General features: G+C 37.4%; 1 protein-coding gene across 1 annotated transcript in view; it reads right to left on the bottom strand.

The window, feature by feature from the left end:
- Window positions 1–21,407, bottom strand: part of LOC141440935 (dual 3',5'-cyclic-AMP and -GMP phosphodiesterase 11-like) — a 174,281-nt gene that overhangs the window by 85,217 nt on the left and 67,657 nt on the right. Inside the window, exons 4-5 of the mRNA XM_074105528.1 lie at window positions 18,592–18,702; window positions 13,923–14,100 (exon numbers count right to left, since the gene is read on the bottom strand). Coding sequence (XP_073961629.1) covers window positions 13,923–14,100; window positions 18,592–18,702 — 289 coding nt within the window. The remainder of the gene's footprint in view (window positions 1–13,922; window positions 14,101–18,591; window positions 18,703–21,407) is intronic.

Genomic DNA, 21,407 nt, shown 5'->3' with positions numbered 1-21,407 from the left:
CTCTAGTCTGTGATATTGACAGCTGTCACCCGCACCATGCTAGAATGAAAGCACTGTAATACATTATTTACCTATAAGTACAAACTGTACAGCGAAATTGCAATAGATAATTTTCCTTTCCATAAAAGTTAATGGTGTACTCTAACATACCTATCAACGTAGCATTACCATTGCAAAGCACGGTCAACCAACACTAAGTACTAAGTAATATTACAAATGCGAATCAAGGTTTGTAAGGGAGTGTGCGTGCGTGCGTGTTTGTGTGTATATATGTGCGTTATTTTGTTAGTACGTCTGAGATAACACATAGGCTGCTTTTATCCCGATATTTTTATTTGGGATTCATGTAAACTTCCATAATTTTAACCGTTAAGTCTGGAGATATACATTTTTGCATGGACGTTCGTCATACTGCGCTGTAATATTTAGGAATTCGGTAAAATCCCGAAATTTCAATTCGATTTCCAAATTTAATGGCCAATGTGAGTAACTCTCGGTCAGTCTCGGTCCGACTCGCATTTGGCCGGTTTATTCTGTTAGTTGCCGTTTGAACTGAATATGGAAGGAATTTTTGCCAAGTGCTAACTAGAAGTGGTATTTTTGGGAAATTTGATGTCAAAAAGCAGTACCCAGACTGCTACAAAGTAAGCAATGTATGTATAGTTACCAACTATTTGGACACGAATCGTCTAGCTTTATTAGTTTAACTACTCTCCCAACTCCAGATATCCAATTTCCGCCTCGGTATACTAATATCAATACCACCAAACTGATCAGAGCCTTATGACAAATATTAGGCTAAGTAAGCTTAATTCACAGAACCATTAGACAAACAAGCCCTGAATGGTTTGTTCGATGATGGATCAGAAACAATTGCGGCTCCTCAGGAACTAATCATTGGCTCTTCCGCTTCGTTTGATTTAGCAATATCGCTGATAAGTCGTAATAATACGCTGCTTTCTGAAACAGGATAGTGAACATCTGGTGTTATGATTCAATGAAACTTTCAACGGCTATTAACTGGAGAAGTAACAGGAATTTTAATAGTTTTCGTGCTGATCACGCACCGTTCCGTAATGACCTACTATAGGTACTAAGCGCTGACGCAAGATCTGTCTTATCTAAAGACAACATTAAAGAGAAAAGATTTTATGTAGGTAGGTACATAATCAATTTTAAAAATTCTTTCCGTTCTTATAAGCCAAATCATCAGCGATTAAGATAGGATACATTTTATTACGAAACATTTAAAGTGGCAACAGGACGCATTAGAAGAATGATATGACAACTCTAAAGTCAAATCTATTTCTTCATAAACATAAAGTATAAGATTTAAAATGTGCAATATTGTAGTTTGTGATTTGTGATCGAACATCCAAAAACATATGTGGTTTTTTTAAGTGAAATTCCACAAATTTATTATTATACCTTTTGAATTATAGCCAATAATGATTCATTCGCTATAATTCAACAACAAACGATTTAAAAAAAATTATTTTATCACCATTGATTTTATTTAAGTATTCCAAATGGGATTCCGCGGTCGACGCACTTAGGTAATCAGTAAGTACTTACCTAATTAATATTTTTAAATGATGCTAATTTTCTTTATCATAACTCATTCAGGCAAAGTTTTACATCGAATATACTTATCTAGAATCTAATGATATTATTTGGTGTAATGATTTCGGTTTAAAAATGTCATTTTTTTTTCTAGTTACTACTTATTATTATCAAAAAAGTTAAGTTTTCGTCTTCTTTCAACGCTAATATAAGTACACGTTTTGACCTTCAATGATAAACTAGCACGTGTACACAAGGGAATCTAAAACAATGCCACTCAAATACCTAATATTAAGGATAAAATAAGAAACACAATCGTTCAACACACTAAACATTCAGCCGAAACCAGACCAACAACGTATTCATTAACATAAAAAAAAACACAAATCGAAATTTACCAGAGCCGCCGTAACCAAATAAACACAGACATTCAAAATATGGTGAAGCAAAACAGATAAGTTGGGACTTGGAGAGCTTATGTAGACGCGAAGCTTGTAGATAAATGCCGCTTTCAGCCGATGACAGCCATCAATGAGGGCTATGAATATTCACGGTCGCACACACACGCGCGACCCGATTCTGACGAACAAGCTATTGTACGAATTTAACGTAATCGTAAACGCATGGTCCTAGAATTGCAGCGTGTTTCCTCCGAGCAAGAATGACCAGCAAGGATGGTGAGCTGAGCTGACTTTGCAATCAATACCTATATGGTATTGTTCAAAATTAAACGTAATGCATCGTATCGTCGTGCTGAATGAATGCTGGATGCGTCTTTTGGTGTCATCATGGTCGAGGTCGCTTCATTGAAATTGTCCAGCCTAAAGTCTGAGGGCTGGCATTGACGATTCGCACGTTACGAACAGTTTGTCTTTACTTGAAGTATTAATTGAAATAATGATATATCAACGCAATACTCATCGTACAGATTGGCTATGCAAATCAGTTGAAATTCTGCAAAGAGCACAATACAAGAGTATAAACATATTGGCAAATCGTCTATACTCATAGTATCTTACAGACCGTTTACAGTTGCTTAAAAGTAATCAAATCCTTCGCTGTAAACCCAAATTTATTTCCATGGCGTCTAAATTACCCTGACCCTGGACCACGGACCAATTAAGGCGTAACCTCAGTTAGCCAGAATAGGGCCGGTGGCCCTGTGTTTATTCAGTCGTCAGTCAAACGGCAGGGTTACGCAAGCCGGGCGACAAAGAGATGTAATCATAAGACCACAGTGACAATGGCCGCCGTGTGTTGCCAGGGTAATAACTATTTAACCATTGAGCACTTATGGCAAGGATGGGGGTAAGTAACTATTCAAACGTTTTGACTATTTGAATCATACGTCGATTTATCCTCGTCTATCACCACAACGAACGGACAAGTCGCAACAACATTGATCAAAGTAGCCTCAGCATCGGTAGTCTTTCTCGTCTTCATAAAAAAACACTCATAGCATCATCTCTTTTAACAATATTTGCTGAGACGATAATGACAAAAAATGCTAACGTTTTAACGTGACTCAAAGATGAAAATAGCGTATATCTTTCTCAATTCATGTAACTGCCGATTTCTTCCCTGCTAAAACTGGATATGGCCGTGTACTTAAATTAATTGAGAGTTATGGCCTATCTCATCATTTAGTGCTAACAAGACTGTCTAGGATAGAAAACATTTCAGGAAGATGCTCCATTCAAACGAGTAGGTATATTTATTGTATGAGAATGGAAGGATGTTGTCTCTGCCTACCCCGTTGGGAAAGAGGCGTGATTTTATGTATGTATGTATGTAAACAACAGACAAATTAAGAAAGAAGTGACACTATTAACTTTGTTTAACTTATTTTACGGTACTTAGCCGACCACTGAGAGATATTAACAACAAATCATCATCATCATCCCAACCTATTTACGCCACACTGCTGGGTAGAGGCCTCCTATTCACATATACCATTGAATTGCTTCACAGGTGTGTGCAGGTTTCCTCACGATGTTTTCCTTCACCGTAAAGCTCATGGTACATTTCAAATGTAATTTCGCACATGAATTTTGAGTGCGGGCCGAGGTTTGAACCCACGAACCTCTGCTTGAGAGGCGATAGGTCAAACCACTAGGCCACCACGACTTGATAAAAAATAAGAAACCAAATTAAAAAATCTATTCAAACACAGCGAAGCGTTGATGAGCTTTAATAAAATCGCTAAACGAAGATGGATATTTGATACAGGTGTTGAAAATATTCTTTGAAAATTTTACCGCAACCGTTTGTAATTAAAAAGTTTTCTAACTTAGTTACACTTGTTAGGTACAGTCGAGTTCATAAACTTCTGAGCTTTTTGTTAAAAAATATGTGGACAGGACACGACTCTATTGTAACGGCGTAGAAGCGTGTTCAGATATTTTTGAACAAATTTTTGCTCAGAAGTTTACGAACTCGACTGTAACTAAACAAAATTTTGGGATTTATACGTACCTAATAATGAAACGAAGCCGCCTTAAAAGCCCAAGAAGCTTTAAAATTTTAACTCTTCATTCATTAACATTATTAAACGAATCTTAGCGTTGTTGTGCCTAGCACAGTTTTGCAGGTTGTAGGACCTTGTGCAAGGTCCGCCCGGATTGCTACCACCATCTTGCTCGCTAATCCTGCCGTGAAGCAAGCGTGTTTCGGCGTGGAGAGTAAGACAGTCGGTGAAATTATTGGAACTTGAGGTATCCCATCTTAGGCCTCTAGGTTGGCAACGCATCTTCAATACCCCTGATGTTGCAGATGTTTATGGGCGGTGGTGATCTCTTACCATCAGGAGACCCACTTGCTCGTTTGCCATCCAGTCGAATAGAAAAAAATATAAACAAAAATATTTATTTTCAGTAGCCTAGGAAAAAAAAACAGTGTGTCAGTGCTAGGCAAAGATCATTTCTTTCCCGTTCTTCTTTCATCATCGTTATCTGACGGCTCATAGTTAACCTACATACACACACGCACCCACTGCTAGGCCCCCTCTCAGAATGGGAGGACCACACGGAGCCATTGAGGATCGATATCTAACACACACCACTGAATTGCTTTTCAGGTAAGCATGTTCAAGTTTCCTGAACCTCATGTATAGTTTAAAGTGTAAAAAAACTCACCAGGTGAAGTCCAGGTTCAACAACCCTCTGTTTTTGAGGCCATAGATAAAACCATAGACCACAACGACTTCTTCCAATCAACCTTGATAACCACAACATTATAAGCCATAAAATAATGCAAATAATGACGAGAAAGACAAAAACAATAGAGTCATATTTTATTTAGAGTGAACTATCTGTTCCCGTTATCTGCAATGCCTTGCTCTCAATGAATTGGTAATGAATCATTCCATTTAACCATATGATACGTCTAGTGCACGTCAATCGGTTACATGAAGACCAGACATAATGAAATTAAATAAATCTCCTTATGAGCGAGGGTTCCGTAACTACCTTGAAATGTCTCTTTGTTAGTTAACTCTTATCACTTCTAAATACATTTATGTGGACGATATTATGATCCTTATACCTGGTAAAGATCAATCACATACTTATTGTCTTTTTTATTTAAATCGGTCATTCAACTTTTTAGTGTACCTGTTTCCTAGTGTCTCCCGGGTCACTTAATAAGTGTCATTTTATAACGTAGGTACAAATCCACTAAAAGATATGAGTTGTGACAGTTTTAAGGCATTTATTTCCCTTCATGGCTCTTCTCCTAAGCATGCTGGTAGTAGACAATGCAAACATTTTTCTAAGAAAGTATATATGACCAGAATAAAAACACTTAAATCTTGATTGACCCAAATTAATTTCTTATTTTCTTGGACAGCTAAAAAAAATAATAAAGTCAAGATCATAAAGGCATAAGGTTCTAACTCGTTTCATCGAAACTGAGAGGTGAAGAGGTGAGCTAAAAGACGGAAAGTGTTCTCTTAGTAATGGAGTTTTCTTGTGACTCTTCGGCTACCACCAAACCAGTCTTTAAGATGCGTTTCCACCATAGATAAACCAATACCAATAGTTACAAACACTTCATTTACCTATCCTCGCTACGCCGAGTCGTTTCTACTAGAGCTGCGCTGAGCGTTGATGGGTAAATGAAGCGTTTCCGCACCTCCTCGCACATCTCTGATCAAAACGCAGCCTTAACCAAGCATTAATGACATGACATCACGATATACTGACTGTAGATCAAAGATATTAAAATCACAAAGTCATTTGTCCCATGGTAAGTAATTTATGTAAATGCAAACATAAAACTTGAAAGTAAGCTACGTTTGGGTTTTACAGATGCCGCATAAAGAAAAACAGACCCGTAAAAACGGTCCTTTCTTGCCAAATACATTTAAAAAGATCCTTAAAAAACATTTAGTAGAAACTCTTTCATAACACATAGTTGTAACAATAATTATAAAAAAATATGTAAGAATTATTCTTACATTATTTTATATTTTTATAGAGACTGTATCCTGGAGACAAACTGTGTAAACAGTTTTGCAGGGCTATGTGCAAAAAACTATGTAAAAAAATAATGTAAAACAAATACTGTTTCATTCATTCATTCAGTACGAACATATCTTATTAAACGTAAGTAATAGAATTGCAAGATAAAATTTGTTTGCATAAGCTCAGATTATTAAAGACTGTACTTACATGATAAAATCTAACCATGCATGATCTGGTGTTACTTTTCAATGAATGCTTATTCTCAAGCAGCCCTTTTTTCAGTAATTAGTGGTTATGATATGAAACTACTTACATAGTTAAATATAATCATAATAAAAAGTTAGGGCGTCTGCGATTTGTAACTTTAAATATTTCACAGTGCCTAAATTATTTTGACCAACGTAAATAATCAAGAACGTAAATGTAAATAATGTTAAACGACTATACTTACATGATATTTATACTCGAAAAGAAAGAAAGAAAATAATTTATTTAACAGCAGTTTATTTAAAACATAACCCTCCTTCGTACAGTCGGGTAAAAAAGCGAAGATTTGCATGTATAAAACTGGATTAAAATTTGGTGCTGGCTTTCTGGTGGTTTTTGTGATGGTAACAGTCGGTAAGACTATTGATAAAGGTCTGACCAAGAAAACCGAAATCTCTCCTTTTCTGACCATTTATTATAAATTTGGTTGGAGGCATTTGATGAGCAAGGATCACGATCGTGTGTCCAATCCAATAGCGTGATGGATAAGAATTTAGCCGTACGATCAAATTCTTGCAGGTTTATAAAAGGTTCCCTTTTGGTATCTACCTTTTTGTGGACAGTCTTCTACAAAAAGTGCAAATCAAATTACAACAAATTCACACACACCTAGTCGTTTTTTGGGTTTTTTCTTTGTCCAACAGTGGACGTCCGACGGCTGATATGATGATGCTTATGACGAATTACTTTCTTAAGCACGTATTTGTGAACAGTTTAAAGCATTATTTTAATTTTCATCTTTAAATTTGGAATAATTATAAATTTGTGTGACTCACTGTGAAGGAAAATATCGTGAAGGAAACTACAGCTCAAGCCCTCTCATTCTGAGAGGAGTCCTGCGACCTACAGTGGGACGTATACAGGACGAGATTCTATTAGTGTTAGACGATGAGGAATTCAGAGATGACATAAAATCGTTAGTAAAAAAATATACGGATAAACAATAGAGAAGCGGCGACACATCGTCTGCTGCTGCGTCTACGAAATTGTACCTTAACAACCACGAAAAATCGCTACAAATTTATAAAGCAAAAGTAGATAAACGATGCTATCTGCGGCCGGTACGTGTGCACCGGCGCGTACGCATCGTTTATCAAACACGGACACGCCCGCGGCGCAGTCCCTATGGTCATTACTGGGGAGCTACTACGAAAATCGAAGTTCGTATCGTACCGTTCTTCTCACTCTCGTATTAATAGTACATTGTGCATTAAGGGGCGTAAGAAGGCGATTACTAACGAGAGTGTATTAGAAGCCCGTCGCCGGATACACACAATGATTTCCATCACATTGCGAGAAAAATATGCAAAAAACGAAATTATTTTGTGTCTAAACACTTCGCAGCTCGGCATAAGAAAGACGCTAAGAAAAACAACTAAATAAAATAATGGCTACCCGCCAATATAGGGGGCTACAACAAAATTCAAAAATCGAAGTTCGTATCGTACCGTCCCTCTCAATCTCGTATTAAATAATATTTGCGTCAACAAAACGATACGAACATCTGTTTTCAAATTGCGTAGTAGACCCTTGATTGTCACTTTTTTCGAGTCTACCATAGATAATGCTAAGCTAATTATTTCAACATGCTAAAAAAATATTTCCTTAAATTATTGCAAAACATTTTGATATAAATTTAAAAATAACGAAGTTTCATGATGCGTGGAATTTTTTATGGTGTAAAATTGGGTTAAAGCTAAATTTTAAAGACTTAAATAAAACGTTGGCTAACTTGAAACCTCGTCTGAAATGACGTACCTAACCTACTACTTACTTTTTAAAACTAAAGTCATAACTCCCTTGAGAAGAAAAACTGTACGTAAATCCATAATTCCCGCGTGAACAATTGAGGCCATTGTCCGTTAGTATACAGGCATGGAATAACATCATTGACGAGCAAGTGTGATGAAAATCATATTAGCGTCAGCGGGACGGCAAGATTCCAATTTTGCTCTACGTACGAAGTATTGGCTCTGTGCACGACATCAGCGCCAACTAGCGTCCGCAACTTTTATGGCTCTGATGCTCTGACGTTTTGAAATTTCATCGCGACATTGTGACAAAAATCAAACCTATAACGTATTAATTTATAATACAAAATTACTGTGATACCGTGATTTGGGTGGAAAAAAAGGCTGTGAATTCATTTTTGGTCATTAATTAAATGAAGTAAGTAAAATTTATTGAAAAAGTGTGTTTTATTTTCGTTATGTCAGGGTTTGTTTACTTCATGTTTAGTTGTACTTTTACTGTAAAACGAAAAGATAAAGCTATCTTATTGGTTTCTTTGAATAAAAGTAAAATTATATAATTGTTCTTATATCGCTATTAATAAATTAAATATCGTTTTCAGATCAAAATGAGTATCATTTTGAAGACCGGTTTTGTGAGTATCACTCAATATAAAATTTCAACCACAAACCGTTTCAGAAGGAAAATTGTTGCTGGACATGTCCGAGATGTAGAGGAATTAAGAACAAAACAGTGTTCAATAATTCAAGCTCGCATCATAACACAAACATTTATTACTAAAATTAGGTAGTTAAAGTCTATACAAATTTGTTTTGTTAATGACAGATTCATATGAGTATGACAGGATGACAGAGCCAGAATTATTTCTACTTTTGGCCATAGATTGCGATATATTTCGTCACCCCCAACTAGTACTTCGCACCCTCCCAATAGAGACATGTCCCTATGGTCATTATTGTTGATTAGGGCAAGTAGATTACATAATCCAGTCCCTCACACTGTAAGAGCACACAACAATAACTAAAACTAAATTTATCATCTAACTGCTTTCAATGAATTACGTTTTACTAAGTGTATTTCGCCGTATTCCTTTTGCCATAATATTACTACTTCAATTAATTAATGACAAACATGTTGCCTAAACAAAAAGTACATTTACACGTAAATTCGAGACGTAGCAACAGCTACCAAACACAACTGTAAACACGTTTCAGTATTACCTGTCATTCGATGACAACGTTAAAAGTGATATTACATTTCATGCATGACAATAACAATTTAAGTGTTAAGTGACCGTATGACTAAGAAGAAGTCTAAGCAATCAAGTAGATTATGTTAAGTTAAACCAACTCTTCAGTGAATGAATAATATTATTATTACAGGTGATAGGACCTTGTGCAAGGTTCGCCTGAAATGCTACCACCGCCTTGCTCGCTAATCCTGCCGCGAAGCAGCAGTGCTTGCACTGTTGTGTTTCGGCGTGGAGAGTAAGACAGCCGGTGAAATTCCTGGCACGCGAGGTATTCCATCTTAGGCCTCTAGGTTGGCAACGCATCTGCAATCCCCCTGGTGTTGAAGATGCCTAGGGGCGGTGGTGATCTCTTACCATCAGGAGCCCCACTTGTTCGTTTGCCATCCAGTCAAATAAAAAAAAAGGTATATGTTAAACCAACTCTTCAGTTAATTAATAATATCAATTTAATAACGAAAGTGGCGCGTAATGTTTTGAAGAAACATGATGAGCTGTTAGCAGCACGATAGTTCAAATAATGTCTTGTTTGTGCCAAAATATATTATCTACTAGCTTTTACCCGCGGTTTCGCACGCGTAAACTATTCGGTCTGGTAGTTGCAATTGAAATTTTCGGGATTTTACAAAATTCCCCTGGAAATTTCCAAAATTGATTTCGTGGTCTTCATTGAGGTTGTGTTGTGAAAAACTGTACAAAATTCAAGACTCTAAGCCCAGTGCTGAAATTTAAAAAAAAATCCCTATCCAAATTCAAATTCAAATCATTTATTCAGCAAATAGGCCGCAATGGGCACTTTTACACGTCATTATTTAAACTACCAGCGCTTTCGGAAAGACCATCATTGCCAAGAAGAATGCGCCGCAAGAACCTTGGCAGAGTCATTTTTCAAAATAAAATAATTAAGTACAAATAAAATACTTAAAAACTACAGTATACAATTAAAGAAAAAAATACAAAATAATAATAATACAGGGATGTATGGGGTCCCTTAGTTACAAAACTATCCCGTGGGAATATCGGGATAAAAAGTAGCGTATGTGTTATTACAGACGTCCAGCTACCTACATACCAAATTTCATGCCTCTAAGACCAGCGGTTGTTATTTCGACATTTTATACCTAGGTATCCAGTGGGAATATCGGGTCAAAAAGTCGTCTATGTATTTTTTCTAGACATCCAGCTACCTACATACCAAATTTCATGACTCTAAACTCAGCGGTTATTATTTCAAGATTTTATCCCTATCCCATGGGAATATCGGGGTAAAAAATAGCCTATGTGTTATTCCAGAGGTCCAGCTACTAAACATACCAAAAAATACACACCAAATTTCATGGCTCTAAACCCAGTGGTTGTTATTTCGAGATTTTATCCCTAGGTATATCGGGTCAAAAAGTCGCTTACGTGTTATTCCAGACGTTTAGCTACCTACATACCAAATTTCATGACTCTAAGCCCAGCGGTTATTATTTCAAAATATTATCCCTATCCCGTAGGAATATCGGGACAAAAAGTAGCCTATAAACTAACTTTTCGCCAAATTTCATCCAAACCCGTCCAGCTGTTTCAGCGTGAAGAAGTAACAAACATACTCACTCACTCACTCACAAACTTTCACATTTATAATATTAGTAGGATTATTTACCAACTATATCAAGTTTACGCATGAACAAACTGCGTTAAAAAATAATACCCACTTGTACTAACAACTGAAATAGGGTGAAAAAAAAAATTGAAATCTGGTGTAATCCGGACAAATCCCAAGATTCCCAAGAATAAGATAATATCTTACAAATGCAAATTATAAACAAAAAAATATTTACTTTTGCTTACTCAATGTTGATCTACTCGTGTTATTTCCTGAGCACGTACGTACAATTCAGATGATATTAAGAGCGAACCTAACAACAGTTTATTCACCTCCAGAATAACTCTATCTGCTGACACCAGGGAGTTGTTAATAACTACTTTTGACAAGCCCGTCGCTAGAGCGAGTTTGATTATAACTTTGACAGAGTTGTTGCTATCGACCTTATATGACCATTGTTGAGAAAAAAAAACATCGTGAATTTTCAGTATTCATTTGAAAACGTGTTTAGTAGCCTGTTAATATGTACGCGTCACATTTAATGTTAAAGGACAACCGTGCGTCCATCGTCGGGAGGCATTTCGAAGACCATCGCCTGACCAATAGAGATTTGGATACGCGGCAGCTTGAACTTTGATTATACTTAGACACAGGTCAAGGACCTCGCGAAAAACGCGGTCAACGTATCTGAAGAAGTTTTTAATTGTCATGGCCTATCCGCTCAAACATTGTTACGGTGGCGTTGTTTACATTTAATTATCAAGGCGGGCCCGCCGCTTTATCGGCTGACCCCGGCCTGCGCCCGGCGGGGGCCTAAATTGTACACACGTAAGCCAACACTCGATTCTATTTTGTAAATTGACGTTTTAATGGTCATTTTGATGCTCATACCCGTGAATATGTTGCTACTGTAGCGGAGAGCGGATTAATCTTGTGATCTACTGATGTACTAATGCGATCCCTGATGCTTTTAATCAGCTCATATACAACAATAACTGAATGACGTATCATTTTCTGATTATCAGGTATGTGTATGTATTTATGTTGTCCAGCATTTGCTCGAGTGCAACATTTCAGACACATGAACATGGACAAGACTAAAATCATGTCAAATGTCCATGATCACACCCGTGTGCCGGTTATCGTTGGGATCGATGCACTCGAAGTTGTTGACCACTATGTTTACCTTGGACAAGTTGTCCAGTTGGGTAGGTCCAACTTCGACAAAGAGGTCGCCCGAAGAATCCAACTCGGATGGGCAGCGTTCGGGAAACTTCGTGATGTCTTCTCGTCCAATATTCCGCAGTGCCTGAAGACTAGAGTCTTGGACCAGAGTGTGTTGCCAGTGATGACTTATGGCGCTGAGACGTGGTCCTTGACCGTTGGCCTCTTAGAAAGGCTCAGAGTCACGCAACGAGCTATGGAGAGAGCTATGCTTGGAGTTTCTTTGCGCGATAGAATCCGGAATACGGAAATTCGTCGAAGAACTAAAGTCACAGACATAGCTGGAAAAATATGCAAATTGAAGTGGCAATGGGCAGGCCACATCGCTCGAAGAACAGATAACCGTTGGGGGAGAAAAGTCCTCGAGTGGCGACCACGAACCGGAAGACGAAGCGTTTGCAGGCCTCCCACCAGGTGGACTGACGACATCGTGAGAGTAGCGGGAAACCGGTGGATGCAAGTGGCGTGTTGTCGTTCATTGTCCAGCAGTGGACGACTTCCGGCTGATGATGATGATGATGATGATGATGAACATTTCAGATGTTTTGCTTGGAAATATCATACAATATTGAGACAGCGACTAAAACTGTAATTTATTTCCCTTTCGGATAGGATCCAACGATGACGATAAAAATAAAATGTTTTACAGCAACCCGACATGATCAAGTCTTGTCTGTAACAAAGTTCTTGTCCACAACAACCATTAAAAGTGCCTACAATATAAGTTGCGCAACTGTTCCACAAAAACGTTAAATCACTTTCAGACCGATTTTATTTTGTAAGTTTTCATTGATAACGATGTATTAGAAGGCGAAGTGCATTGTTGGCGGTCAATCAAAACAAAACAAAAACCGGTCAAGAGCGTGTCGGACACGCCCGAATTAGGGTTCCGTTAAGGAAAAACTAAGTAACGAAAAAACTCCACTACGAAAAATATAAGTAATATTTTTCTAAGGATTTCGTATTTTGTACGGAATATGCCTAGTTTAGGTAGGTATGTTTTGTACCTTAGGCTGCTATTTACTCAATTCTCAAGAGAACAACCGTTATAGTTATCCTTGTGAGTTTGATATACTTACTACCATCCTGTTTTTTTTTTTTAATTTTCCACGCACCGTTTTAGATTTTAGAGGGAGACGCTCGATTTTAATGAAAATTTGCACTTTAAAGTTGAATATTTTGCAAGTAAATCACTGAATCGAAAAATCGTTTAAGCAACCCCCTAAAAGACATATCCAACGATACCCCACACTATAGGGTTGGATGAGAAAAAAAATTCACCCCCATTACGTCTCTGGGAGGTAGGTCATAGGTCATAGGTCATCCCAGCCTATATACGTCCCACTGCTGGGCACAGGCCTCCTCTTAGAACAAGAGGGCTTGGGCCATAGTTCCCACGCGGGAAGGTAGGTAGGTACCCTAAAAAAATTTTTTTTAAAATTTTTTATTGTACCATTTTGTCGGCATACGAGTAGTTGCATTGATAGTCCCTGAGCAAGTGTCAGTTACATTTTCAACTATTGTTTTGGTTTGTTGTTGTTGGAAATCACACTACATTCGCTATAAGGGCTGGTGCGAGTCGGTTTAATAATACGAAGCCAGCGATTGCTTACTTTCAGTTTTAGGTAATAATGTGCTATTGTAGGCTCACACATAAGAAAGGGCACTAAGGCTACGTACGCATTTTGCAATTAGCCGCTCGTTTTCAGTGTGTCGTCTCTCTTCAAAGTATCGCTTGAGAAAGAGACGGCGCGCTTAAATCGCACCGTTAGTCGCATAGTGCGTACGAAGCCTGAGATTTTTGTAGACTCACCAGCTCAAATATGAGTTCCTTTTCATCCAGCTGTCTCAGCTCGTGGCGCGATCGCCGCTGTGGCCGCGAAGGCGCTGCGTGCGCAGGCTGGTCACCCAGGAAGGTGGGTGTGCCGTCCACAGTTGTCACCAGAGGTTTCAGCAACCCGCCGCGCTCGAACTCGTGGGCTGATATCTTCCTGCCGAAAAAATGATTGCTATATTTTAGATGTTGGGTACTGTTTATTGACGAAGTGCGCACAATACTGGTAGTCATGAATAGGGTTGAAAGAATGCTGACTATAAATAAATAATAAATAAATATCACGGGACAACTCACACCAATTTTATTGACCTAGTCCCAAAGTAAGCTTAGCAAAGCTTGTGTTATGGGTACTAAGCAACGGATAAATATAATTATATAGATAGATACATACTTAAATACATAAGTGGCACAGTTAAGCCCAGTTTAGATCTGCAAGAAAAATCATGCAAGTCGGTTGCAATATATTGCGGCGCTCGATTGGCCACTACAAAATCGTGAGCTTTACGGCCTCGCAATGTACTGCAACTTGCAAGATTTTTTCTTTGCAGGTCTATAGGCCGAACTTTATATCGTCTCTCTCAAATTGGTAAAATTTCGGTTCGGGCCAGAATGTACGCATCAAACCGTGTGAATATGTAGCATGGAGGCCGCTTGTCAAACGCTTCTTTCCCATGTTTGTCATCATCAAAATGTAAGAACTGCACTCTTGGCAATGCAAAAACAGCCGTGATGGTTTAGTGCTTTTTCCTTTCTTCCGTGAACCTCTTGTCTTGACATATCAACCCGAATATGTCATCCATTTTTTTTTCTATTTTATCAACCTACAATTTCTTTTGAATCAAGGACACATTGAAATGAAATGGAGTGAATAAAGGAAGCCTAATGTTATACATAAATTGTAAATTATGCTATGTACCTACCTACATTATTACGTGTGGTCGTAGTCTAGTGCCAAACACGTGGACCTATAACCGTAATAAACTAGCCAGACAGACAACCGAATTATAAAGAATTCTAGTGAACTTTTAGCGCATTCGTGTGCCAAGTCTAGTGTCGACAAGTTAGACAGACATAAAGTTAATTAGCAATTAGTTGTGCTGGACACATGCCAAACTTAATCTAATTTCCGATAAGGCGATAATAACAAAGTGGGATATGGTTCAAATGGTTCATGCGCACCAAAGCGCCAATCTGACTTGATTCATAAACGATTAACAAGCTAAATTCACTACTAAAATTTTCAATACGTACGTACACGTACAGTCGAACAAATTGAATCATGACCCAGGGTGGAATCTTTGTGCTACTAATGTCATGTTGACAATGTCATACTTTTGTCAAGGAAATCATAGTGAAATTGATTATTAAAAGGTTCCACCCTGGGTCATGATTTAATTTGTTCAACTGTACATTAATAAACTTACGACGAAATATTTAATGACAGGTCTGAATTTGAAGCACTAAATTTTCAATAACTACCTATAATAAAATTAAAATCAAGTAACATAGCGTTTAGATGGCTTTGATAGCGAATTACCTTGAAGTCCGCTCTTAGGGAACGTCCTTATTCCGAGCTTTAATGGGTCAATACCGAAATACGGCAATAACGCTCAAATGTCTAGACTGAATAAGTGGTCCTCCTTAAACAATTTGTACAGACGGGAGTAAATCGGACCGTGGTAGCAATAGGTACTGGTTAGCAAACAACACCAAATAATAAAGGGAACTATATTTTGTGTCATTTAAATTTAGATTTGACGCTAAACTGCGATACCCTAATTATAATATATATCCCTAAGAAATATATTAATCATCACATTAATCAAAACTGTCTCTAAGTATGAGTCATCAGATTAATGTAAACCTGTTTCTTAAATTATAGTTTGATCATCTAAATTCGATCACCAAAATAATAGATCTGTCACCTAATAAATAGATCAGTTCCTTAATTCGATGCTTCTACCTATTCTACTAAGGTAGCATTAAGCATTCTATTAAGCACGACGACGAGCGAAGCGAGGAGGAGTGTTAGGTAGAACTACGACCCTCAGTGCGCGAGCGAAGCGAGCGTGTCGCGGTAGCGGCCGGCAAAGTGCCAGAACCGAACATTTTTTGCATTTTTTGACGACCAGATGGCCTAGTGGTTAGAGAACCTGACTATGAACCTCAAGGTTCCGGGTTCGATTCTCTGCCGGGGCAGATATTTGTAAGAATAATACGAATGTTTGTTCTCGAGACTTGGGTGTTTAATATGTATTTAAGTATGTATTTATCTATGTAAGTATGTTTATCCGTTACCTAGTATCCATAGTACAGTCACCAGCACCGATATCTGACAGGACAAGCATGCATAAATATCTGATACGACTCTATTTCTAGCGCCGGAATTTTTGCACACTCCGCTGTGGCCGATATTAATGCTGGTGACTGTACAAGCTTTGCTTAGTTTGGGACTAGGTCAATTGGTGTCAAGTGTTCCATGATATTTATTTATTTATTTAATATATATATATATAGTATGTATGTATGTCTGTATGTATATGTGTGTATGTATGTCTACCCGTTGTTTAGCACCCATATAACAAACTTTGCTTAGTTTGGGGCTGGGTCAATTGGTGTAATTTGTGAGATTATTATTTTTATTTCATTAATTGTATTTTATCATTATCGTCAAATTTCAGTTCAATTATTTGATGATCAATATTATTTTTCCAGCGATTATAATTAACTAGTTTACCCGCGGCTTCGCACGCGTAAACTATTCGACCTTTAAAAATAAATAATTAAATTAAATTAACATATTATTATTTAAGATGGGCAGCAAACGTGTTTTTTTTGCCATTTTATGCTAATGTCTAATGTTGTATAGGTACGGAACCCTTCGTACGAGAGTCCGACCCGCACTTGGCCGTTTTTTTTTTTTACTTTGCCCGTGCGAAGCCGGGGCGGGTCGCTAGTATATGATATATTAATATGTATTATGTTAACGGTGACTTTCCGTAAGCTTAGTAGTTCAATCATACATTCACGTCTAAAATATGTAAAACAACAACAAGGTTTCATAAATATAGTAGTCTACAATAACTTGTAAAATATGTGTCCGAGAAACCTTATAGACGTACGAGTATGCACAATTTTAGATATGACTGTATCATAGTGCAGGAGGGGTCAGTTTGTAAAAGCTCATGGGTAGGAAGGGTAGGAACTATGCGAAATGTACCTATGCTACAGAATATTGAACAGGCGATTTTATGACGATAATCGAGACTATTCCCACCGCCAAATAGACTAACATCGCTTATGAGACGTTTGGCACGACGCTTTGTCCAACAAACCTAAATGGCACTTGGTGAAACTACAATAAAGCTTGCTGCAGCATTAGTTAATTCAATAGCCGGTTGAATAATTACAGATAGGATTCCTTGTTTTTTTTTTTTGCAAAGAAAGAAACAAGAAAATCTGTTGAGCAGCTTTCCTTGTTTTTAACCGACTTCAAAAAAAGGAGAAGATTCTAAGTTCGACTATTTTTCGATATTTTCAAGAGACATATTGCAATGTTACTTCTAAATAGTATTGAGGTTAAAACATTAAAAAATAACTTGGAATACTAATAAGACGACGTATAATAATAAGACGTCCAAAAAAAGACAATCAATTGCAATAAATGACAACCGGAAAAAGCCTATCTTTCTCAACTTAAATTCATAAGCAAAAGCAACAGAGAAATGTCTTAGTAAATTCATACAGCAGTATTACATTAACGATCCAACTATAAGATTGATGGAGTCGATAGAAAGAGGGTTGCCAAATCGAGGATAAGACAAATTTATAGATGTTTGAATAGAACAAGGAGGGAAGAAAACGCTCTTGCATAATATCAGCGCAAACCTGAAGATTGATGCTAAAATTCTGCTGCAGTTTGAATAACAATGTCTGCTAGTATTTAAATTATAAGTAAAAAAGTCTCATCACATTTAAGTCCTCTCATCATCATCAATGAATAAAAGTTTAAAAAGAAAATATCTATTTTCAAGCGGAATAAAATCCTAAAACTTAATATTAACGTCAAATATATTCACCCCAGTTGTTGTTAGGCTGTCGAGCAATCAAAACTTACGCATGGTTTTGACAGAAATCAAAAGAACACGTGTCAACATGTCACACCCTTATGAAGGTCGCACTTTGTGTACGTGGCAGCTCAAACATGGAGTAATCCCAGGCGGGTTGGCTCTCTATGAGTTTTCTCCCGCGTCGTGAGTTGAATCCAATGACGGGGCTTAGCTTTGCTTATCATGGCCGGCTATTTATACCTCATTGTGGATGAATCTTGTTGGGTAGGTAACCTTCCAGTTAGATATTGGAAAATAAAAAGCAATAAAACGGGGTAGTAATACGAATTTAAAAGGCCTGATTTTAGGTCACGGATGGATCACAGAGCTGAATTAAACTAAGATTTGATTAGACCTATAAGAACTGGCCAAGAACAGTAGGGCTCAGTCGGATGCAGCGAATGTAGAAGATCATATGAAGTCATCTGTATACCTACATATAACCATGCGTCTTGTAAGTGACTTTTGTCAGAAAATCCACGGCATTATCGTGAATGGCGAAATATATGTGTCAATACTGTATTATCAGGACTCACCTCACAGGTGTGGTGGCCCCAGAGCCGGCCCGGGAAGGGGAAGCGAGCTCCGCACTCGGCGGCGTCGCATGAGACACCAGCCACGCGTCCACGACCTGCCGCGTAGCTTTCCTGCAAAACAAACCGTTTCAAAGCATTTCTTTAAAGGGTAAAAATAATACGAATTCCCGGCCATTGAAATTCGACGCGGCGGTCGAGTTCGAGAAAAATGAATCCTCGCTTTGAGTGCCTCGTATCCCTAATTCACAGGACGGTGAGTATATTTTAAATTCATCCCATTAAAGTGAAAAACATACCGCACTTCATAACTGAAGCCAGAATTGTGAAGAAATATTTCTAAAGCATGGTACTTCATGGGTAAAATGGAAACGCTTCTACTACTCATTAACACGATTATTTCAAAGCCAAAGATGAAACCACTTGATTTTATAAAAAGGTTTTGAGTTTAGGAGTACCGTAATGTTTTCCTGACCGATGAAGACTAACAAGTCGACTGGACCTAGGGAGACTAGAAGCAATGCTAATAACATGATACTACTACTCGTTGAAATAAACAGCGACATAAACGGCAATCAGAAAATCGTAAACAAGCAGTTCACACCGCCCTTTTTTAGTACGATCCAGAGCGAGTTGGATTTACACGGACTAATGCATTTAACAAGAAAATTATCATTGTCATTTTCTTGTCGTTGCGTGGATCAAGACAATTCCAAGCAATCAAGTAGTTACCATTTGTTTACCACAACGTGACGTTCCCTTTACTTAAGGCATCGTTAAAATTATTCATTGTTGTGTAATTAAACTATGACCCTATATCTTTGTAGTTTTATCCATAACGAGTCTTTGTCATGTATTTTTTCCGTGGATTTCGAAGAATAAAATGTTAGCGGACGTATAATTATTTTCTGTACCTCACCTGTGAGAACACGGGTGTGAGACTAAAGTAAACATCCGAACTTCCATCTTAAAATAACTTGAATCTTGTAAACAGATTCCGTATGCGTATAAAGGAGCCAAAGCGATCCCTGTGGCGCTTTTAATATTCTTAAAATGTCTAGTAATTTAGCGGAATGAGCCGAATGAGCTTAAAATAAACTTCAACGTATCCGAACACGGCGAAAGATTACAAAGTCGGTCGAAAACTGTACAAACTGGCAAATCAAGTTGGTGGACTTAAGAGCTAACGAGTGAGAAGTTACAAACTCAATACCGAGTACAAGTACGGCACTCAAGTTAAATATTCACTGTAACAAGTTGAGACATGCTCTATGGAAGCCTAATGAAGCAGACTAAATGTGTTGAAAAGTTTTCAGTGAAACATGTGAAATAATATGAAATTCTTAAGTCTCGAAGTGAAACTCGTATACCTCTACGAACAAATAATAAGTCAGGAATTGTAACTGCGCTATAAGCACGCATACCGTGTCCTAAGCGTGTCCTGCGCTAATGTGCGCATGCGCGTCATTTAATTTTGACTGACATTCATTTTGCAAGTTTAGTGAGCTCACGTCAAATTTTCGCATTTTTTATTGTGAACAGCCCTAAATTATCATTCCAACGTGTGTTATGAAGTGGTTCAGGAACAATGCAAAATTAAAATGTCCAGGGATCACTTTCCACCAGTAAATAGTCGTAAAATTTGATTTATATTCAAAAATGTTCAAATACATTAGGTATTATAGCAATTTATTTATACAAATTAATAAAATATATACAATAATTAACAGAAATAAATAAAAAAGAATACATTATCAGTTGGAGATGGTCAGTATTATGCAAAATCAAGTCTTGTGGTCTATAACTCACATATTTAATGTAAATGACAATTTCCTCACCCCTCTTCATACTTTCCTCTTTACTGTATCGGCCAAACAATAGGTACAAACAGTCTTTATATTTTTTAATGTCAACTGCTCACCACCTTTTCCGAAAGATTGCTTTTTCCGATGCACCCGTTCCATTTCACCATATGCATTACGAGGAGCATAAATTGCTTAGCAACTGTGTTAAAGAATTTAAATTAAACCCGTGAAATACTTTTTATTGAGTAGTACCTAACTCCGGTGGTTAACTGTGGTCTTCACTTGTCTTTATCATCAGTTCCACTTCATCAAATGATGATGTTCAAGAGCAAATGCACGAGTCACTACTAAATATATCCAAATTACCATAGGTGTCCCTACAATATTTGAAGAGTTCCCTCGATTTCCTTAGGATCCAATCATCATATTCTGATTTTGTGCCTATGAGACTTAATTAGAGGTACCTATTCCTATACAAACGAAATTTTTTTTTTCTGAAATCGGTTCATAAATGGCGGAGTTCTTAGGTAACAGCCAAAAAAATACAACCGAATTGATAACCTCCTCCTTTTCCTTTAAGTCGCTTAAAAAACAAGCTGCCATTATCAATATTATGACACGTCATTGAAACGTTAGCATATAAGAAGTGATCCGTCTGAACGCCATCTGACGTTGCATCACGCGAGTCAACCAATCCCTGCTTTGTTTCTGAATTTTAACCAATCAACAAGAACGTCTATTTGCAACCTTGAAATTGATTCGTATTTGATTCATAAGTCGTTTTGGTTTTAGGTATGGCCACTTTTTGTGTAGAATTTGTTCTGAGTTACGCTTCCTGACTTACTTATTATTTATTCTAGAAGATACAAAGACATTTTGGTAACATGTACATATTACTTTATGATTACCAAATAAATATTTTGTATTTTTGTATGCTTGTTATTTCATGTCACTAAATAATACGTATTTCTAAAACTGTATAGAGCCTGTCAATCGGCGGTCGCGAGCTTGATC

This window comes from Choristoneura fumiferana, chromosome 23, assembly GCF_025370935.1.
Source record: "Choristoneura fumiferana chromosome 23, NRCan_CFum_1, whole genome shotgun sequence".
In the NCBI taxonomy this organism is placed as follows: Eukaryota; Metazoa; Arthropoda; class Insecta; order Lepidoptera; family Tortricidae; genus Choristoneura; species Choristoneura fumiferana.
This window is presented reverse-complemented; position numbering and strand designations above follow the sequence as displayed.